The 6996-nt window shown below is 49.6% G+C and overlaps 1 protein-coding gene across 1 annotated transcript in view; it reads right to left on the reverse strand.

The window, feature by feature from the left end:
• The window catches only part of PPP1R14A (protein phosphatase 1 regulatory inhibitor subunit 14A), a 4460-nt gene extending 757 nt beyond the window's left edge, over nt 1-3703 (reverse strand). Inside the window, exons 1-3 of the mRNA XM_006096653.3 lie at nt 3483-3703; nt 1091-1171; nt 519-551 (exon numbers count right to left, since the gene is read on the reverse strand). Coding sequence (XP_006096715.1) covers nt 519-551; nt 1091-1171; nt 3483-3683 — 315 coding nt within the window. The 5' untranslated portion in view covers nt 3684-3703. The remainder of the gene's footprint in view (nt 1-518; nt 552-1090; nt 1172-3482) is intronic.
• Nucleotides 3704-6996: the final 3293 nt, after the last annotated feature.

Genomic DNA, 6996 nt, shown 5'->3' on the forward strand with positions numbered 1-6996 from the left:
GATGTTTCCCAGCCAAGAGATCCCCAGGAGGATCCCCAGGGGACAGAGCTGAGCCTGCAGGGCAGACAGACACACAATCTCCCTCAGGCAGCCCAGAGCTAGTTAGAGACACATGAATATTTTTCCCTTTTAAAGCAGAGAAGGAAGTGGGAGGGGTTGGGCTGCTCAACTTCAGGGCCTGGAAAGATGGGGGGTGGCGGGGAGAGCTGTGGAAGGGAGCCCCAGGGTATAACAGGGAGAGGGAGGGAGGGAGGCAGCACAGGCAGACACAGCACAGCAGAGGTAGAAACAGGAGACAGATGGGGGGAACGTCTCAGAGGGGAGGAGATAATGGAGGTCCAGTGGCAGACGGGTAGAGAGGAGAAGATAAAAGACACCACTAAAGAGAGAAAAGGGTTCCCCGGAGTTCCCACTGCTGGTCCTGGATGGCAGCTTTTCCCTGCTCCCCAGACACTCCCCCTTCCCCGTGAGGATGCAGGGGCCAGAACAGGGCCTGTAAGGGGGAACGAAAAACTTACCTCTGTGGGGTTCGTGCACGATTTCAGGAGCCCCTAAACCCCCACCCACGCAAAAAAAAAAAAAAAAAAAAGTAAATAGTAAATGACTAACAACACCCCTGCCCCTCCAGTTCCTTCCCTTACTAACAAAGCCCCAAGTAACAAGACAATGAAGTCAGACTCCAAGGTGGACTTCCCACCTGTCTTTAAGGGAGGAACACAGTCTGAGGGCAGGTTGAGTCAAGAATCTCTAGGTCGAGGCAAGAAGGTCACACAGCATTTCCTGCCTCTAGGAGAAAACAGGCCAGAAGAGCCAAACTGCCCTCTTACTGTGACTCCCAGCTCCACTCCTCCTGAGCTGTGGGACCGTGGGCAAGTGATTACATTTCCTGGGGTTCACGTTCACCATCTGGAAAATGGAGAATAGTGCCTACTTCATAGGGTTTTGTGATGATTAAATAAGATACTAAGTGGAAAGTGATTGAAATAATTCCCAGTGCATAGTAAGGACTCAATAAACATGGTAACCATTGCTATGAATCTTAGGGAGGGGCGTGGTGGAGGACTTGGGGGCAGCTTTCCCCTCCACCTACCTGGATTTTCTGGCTTCTGTCCTCTTCAGTCTCTAATTCCAACAACTCGTCAATGTTGACTTCATCGGGCATGTCTGCCTCCTAAGGCAGGGAGAAAAGAAAGCTGGTCAGGCGCCCTTTTCCCTCCCTCCCCTGCCTTTGTCCAGGGGCTCTGTAGGAGCCCAGGCCCCAGGGCCCAGCTGGCGGGTTCTGGAGCAATAGTGTGGCAGTCAGGGACAGCACCGCCAAGGCGGGACATCTGGGTGTTGGGGGTGGGAGTGACAGATGAGTTGACAGAGGCCCAGGGCCTGTACCAGCTCAAATGCCTGGGCCCCTGGGCCTCAGGGACCTCGGGGCTGTCATGGGTCTCTCTGCTTGGCCCCAGTTCCCACAGCGGGGAAACAGGCCTGGTGGAGTTTTGGAATGTCAGATTCTGGGACTCAGGAGAGGGGCTGGCTCTGCCCTTTCAAGGAAAAGTCTGAGAGTTCGGTGTGGGGGAGGAGAGCTAGGGGAGCTGCCAGCCAGAGCCTGCTGGGGTTGGCCCCTTGCCCCAGGGGACAGGAAGGAACACAGGGGGCCAAGTGCAACCCCCTGTGCCCAAAGAGATGGCCACCAAGCCCCTCCCCCCCCCAAAGTAGGTGGGATGAGCCATGAGCCTAACTTTAAGTGACTAAGAGGGGGACTCTTAATGGCCTCTTGGGCCAGAGGGCCAAACAGGCTGGCTCAGTATCCCTGCAGGGGACAGAACCCAGCTGTCTGAGCAAGAGATCTGAGTCTACAGATTTTTTCTTTCCTCACCCAAAGTTCTGCTGACTTTAGTGCAGCCTTCATGACTGGGTGTTCAGCAAAGGCATGGAGTGTCTATAAGTGTGTTATACGCCTGTGGGTGCCTCTGTACAAGGGGCCGGGGCCAGCATGACGGTGCAAAGGTATGTGGCATCATGTGTGTGGCCTGCACAGGGGCCTGTGGTCCTGTGGGTGTAAAGTATGTGGCTCTGGCTTACTGTGTTTGTCTCATCGTCATGTATTACAGGCAGCCATAGTGCCCACTCCCTGAGGGTGACCTCAGAGGATACCACCTACCACTAGCAACTGGACTTGACTGTCATCTGTACAAGCCCATGAGTGTCTGAGAACAGAGGGACCTCATGTCACTGTGAGGGGCCATGGCTTCTACCATCTTCACACTGTGTGGAGGATTTCTGCCTCCCGTGTGTCTGTGTACTCCTGTGACCATCAGGAAGCCAGGACTGTGTCCCCAGCATGTGTGTTATATAAAGTATGACTTCCATCAGAGGCTCCAGTGAATACAAGACTATAGTTCATGCTCTGTGTGCCCAGGGGCAGCTATAGTTTCTGCCATTGTATGTCCACATGTACCTACATCTTCTGCAGCTTACTCTGTTCTCTATTTGGGTGTAACTGTTATTTCTGTCATTTTTTGTTTTTGTTTTCTCAATCCTCACCCGAGGACATGCTTAGAGAGAGTGAGAGCGAGAGCAAGAGAGACAGACATTGATGTGAGAGAGAAACCTCAATCGGCTGCCTTCCGTAGGGCCCTCACCAGGGATTGAACTCTCAACCCAGGTACGTGCCCTGACCAACAATCAAACTGGCAACCTCTCAGTGCACTGGATGATGCTCCAACCAACTGAGCCACTCCGGCCAGGCTAGTTTCTGTCGTTTTATGCCTTGAGTGCCTGCAGCATATGTCCTGTAGTTATTGTTTTTGCCTTTAGGGAGTAACGGTATGATTTAGTTGTAGGGTTGTAGCTTGTACTATGAGTCACTACAGCTTGTGCTGGTGTATATCTATGAAGAGCTGTATGTAACTGGAGTCCTTTTATGTGAGTGTGGTTGTGTTGTGTGTCTGCATATGCTGTGGCCTGTGCCACTATGCCTGTGGGTGCCCATGGCTGAAGCATATGTTGATCTGCAAGTGATCACAGCTTGTGTCCTTGAGGTTCTGTGTATGGCTGTTGCTTCGCTCACTGTGCCTATGAGTGGCTATAGCTTTCACTGTGAACGTCTGTGAATATTGTTGCTTCCTTTGCTATGTATCTCTGCGTGGTTGTAACTCCCCTGTCACCATGTCTATGTTTGGCTTTAAGACATCCCCTCCCCCCACCATTTCTCCAGATATGGCTGCTCTGACTCCCCAACTTTGCCTCTTCACCCCCCAGATGGTAAACCCCTGGCCCTCCCCAGATGTTTGGGCACATCTCAGGTGATTCAAGTGTGTGTCTCTGTGTCCACAAGCAGAGTGCCATCGACGGTGGATGGCCGGGCCAATAAGTGCAATGAGTGCCTGACCCCTTGGCGTGCGTGTACAGCAGCCAGCACAAGCAACCAAAGACCCCAAGGACCTATACCCGGTACCTCCCCAACGTCTCCACGCCCCTCCCTGCCTCACCCGGCCGCGGTATAGCTCCTCCAAGCGCCCGTCTATCCACTTCTCCACGTCCAGCCGCCGCTGCAGCTCCCGCCGGTCGTACTTGACTGTGACACGTGCGTGTCGTTTCTGCAGCCCCCCGGGACTGCCCCCCGGCCCGCGGGCCCGCGACGGAGCCTGCAGCTTACTCAGCACCCTCTTGCCCAGCCGCTGAGCTGCCATCGCGTCCTGGCTCCAGACCACGCGCCGCGCAGTGAGGCTTCGCTTAGCGCCCGGGGGGCCTCTTACGGGCGGGGCGGGGAGGGGCGGGGCCGGCCGGGGGGCGGGGGCTCGGTCTCGCCCTGGGCCGACCCCGCCCCAGCCTCTCCGGGCCTCAGTTTTCCCTCTGACAACGCGAGGGCTGGGCGCTGCTCTGGTGTAAAGCCTGTAGCCGACCGGGTCTCAGGTATGCGTGGGGTCTGGGAGCCTCTGGCCAGGCTGGGCGTCTGAGGCTCCGGGCCACTGGATCCGGGGTCGGGGTACCAAGACAGGCTCAGGGAACCGGCCTGTTTGCGCCTTCTGCCGGTTGCAAGGAACGGTGCAGGAGGCGCCGTGCCATCTTTCTTTGCTCGGGAACGTCAAGCCATAGTACTCATTGTACATCATTTGTTCATTGCTTCATTTATTCACTCATCCATGCATTCATTCGTCCATTTATTTGCTCACTCCACAAATATTGAGTGTCTACTCTATAATAGGGCAGTGAACAAAAGAGACAAGCCCAGTCCTCATGGAGTTGACATTTCTTGTGGTGGAGACAGGCAGTAAACATAAGTACAGTATATTATAGAGTTTATTAGAATATGATAAGTCGTATGGAGGACAGGGTTGCAATTTTAGCAAGGGTGACAAGAGACGTGCCTTACCTTACTTCACAGGTCTTCCCACTTCTAATTATAAGCAGTAAGAAAGATACTTTACAACTTAATTTTGGCCGTGTCCCTCCCCTGCTTAAAACTATCCATAACTAGGCAATATCTTAGATAATGTCAACATAAGAAACATCAAAGGTCCTAGCTGGGTAACTCAGAGCATCGTCCCAATAAGCCAAGGTTGCAGGTCCCACTCCCGATCAGGGCACATACAAGAAGCAACCAATGAATGCATAAATAAGTGGAACAAATCGATGTTTCTCTCTTTCTCTAAAAAATCAATCAATAAATTTTTTAAAAAAGAAAAACGTTCAAACCTATAGAGAATTTTTATGAGTTTGGCACTGAGGACATATGCCAGGGAGCAAGATCTCAAATGCTTCAGAGAATAACAGTTTTTCAGTTTCTTTCATACATTTAAGATTAAGGAGGGAACTAAGGAAGATGATGTAAAGATGGGAGAGAGCAATGCAGGTACTGGATTACAGGATAGTTAAGATCATGGGTTCTCTTGAGGGTGGTTAAGTTTATATCAAAGGTGTGTTAACCTAGATGTACAGAAACAATGGACAGAAGGCAAAGATAACCTTTTACTAAAAAGTTATAGAACTGGGCCTCTCTACCCGTAATGACCCAGCCCAGTTAGGAATTTATGATTAAATCACACCGTGAGGTTGGTTTTTTTGTCCACAGATGATATCCAATTTATGTACTTTTTCTTTTGTTGCTTGTGCTTTTGTTATAATACTGTGGACTAAAAAAAAGGAAGGGGGGTATGGAAAGTAACCTCACAGGGTGATCTAATCATAAATTCCTCACTGGGCAGGTCATCATGGGTAGTCAGGCCCAGGGCTAGAACTGTCTAATGAAAGGCTTATCTTTGCCTTAAGCAGCCCTGGTCCTTGTTTCTGTGCATCTAGGTTAACACACCTTTGCAATGCCTCTTTTCAGACCCCTCCTTCTGATACCTGTCCACCCTTTAAGACCCCTCCATAACCTCTCCTATAATATAGTCCCTGCTTTGCTTTATCCCACCCTCATGTAATCTTTATGGTCCCTGCTTAATTTAAAATTCATAAAATAGCCGAAACCAGTTTGGCTCAGTGGATAGAGCGTCGGCCTGCGGACTGAAGGGTCCTGGGTTCGATTCCAGTCAAGGGCATGTACCTGGGTTGCGGGCACATCCCCAGTAGGAGATGTGCAGGAGGCGGCTGATCGATGTTTCTCTCTCATCGATGTTTCTAACTCTCTATCTCTCTCCCTTCCTCTCTGTAAAAAATCAATAAAATATATTTAAAAAAACAAAAAAAATAAATAAAGTTCATAAAATAAACTGCAAAACTGTTATTTTCCAGAACAGTTGTAATCTTGTTCTCTGGCATATGTTGTTAGTTTCACTCAAAGGAATCCTTATAAAAATTATCTATAGGTTTGGACATTTCTTTTTTTTAATATATTTTTATTGATTTCAGAGAGGAAGGGAGAAGGAGAGATAGAAACATCAATGATGAGAGAGAACCATTGATTGGCTGCCTCCGGCGCACCCCCTACTGGGGATCGAGCCCGCAACCCCGGGCATGTGCCCTTGACCGGAATCAAATCTGGGACCCTTCAGTCTGCAGCCGACTCTCTATCCACTGAGCCAAACCAGCTAGGGCAGGTTTGAACATTTCTTATGTCGACTTATTTATTTCTTAAATTTATCTTTATTGTTGAAAGAATTACAGATGTCCTCCTTTTCGCCCCTCTGAACCCTCCACCCCATCCCCACCGCCCATTATGTTGACACATTTAAATTTAAAACTTTTATGTTTCAAAGGACATTATCAAGAAATGAAAAAGAGCCCTAGCTGGTTTGGTTCAGTGGATAGAGCATTGGCCTGTGGATTGAAGGGTCTCAGGTTCCATTCCAGTCAAAGGCAAATGCCTGGGTTTCGAGCTCGATCCCCAGTAGGGGACGTGCAGGAGGCAGCCGATCAATGATTCTTTCTCATCGTTGATGTTTCTATCTCTCCCTCTCCCTTCCTCTCTGAAATCAATAAAAATATATTTTTAAAAAAAGAAATGCAAAAGACAACCCACAAAATGGGAGAAAAAAATTGCAAATCATATAACTGATAAAGCAGTTGTATCTAAAATGAATAAAAAAGTCATGCAAGTCAATAATAGGACAAATGACCCAATTTAACCGTTTGAGTCCCAAGCAGCGCAATCGCCTGTGTGTGGATTTTTCCCCGAAAAAAAAAAAAAAAAGCTGTTGGGGCTTTTTCGGCACCCTTTTAAAGGAAAGCCGGGTTTTCTCTTTTTGGGGATCTTTTCGCACGGGTTTTTTTTGTTTTTTTCCAAACCCCCCCGGGGAACTAAAAAAAAATCGAATTTTTTTCCCCGAAAAAAAAATCCTAGGGGGCGGGTTTGCCGTTTTTTGGGATCTCCAAACCCCCAAAAAGGGGTTTTCCTTCCCCCCGCCCCAGGGGGGTCAGGGGTTCAGGACCCTGGGAAGCAGGACCCCCCCCCCAATTGAAAATGAAAAGGACAGGGGATATTTTTGAAAAACCCCCAATTCGGGGTTTGACTACAAAAAAGGCTGGGCCCCCCAGCCCAAAAAGGGGGGGCCCCAAGGGGTG

Source organism: Myotis lucifugus, unplaced genomic scaffold (genome assembly GCF_000147115.1).
Source record: "Myotis lucifugus unplaced genomic scaffold, Myoluc2.0 scaffold_185, whole genome shotgun sequence".
Taxonomy (NCBI): domain Eukaryota; kingdom Metazoa; phylum Chordata; class Mammalia; order Chiroptera; family Vespertilionidae; genus Myotis; species Myotis lucifugus.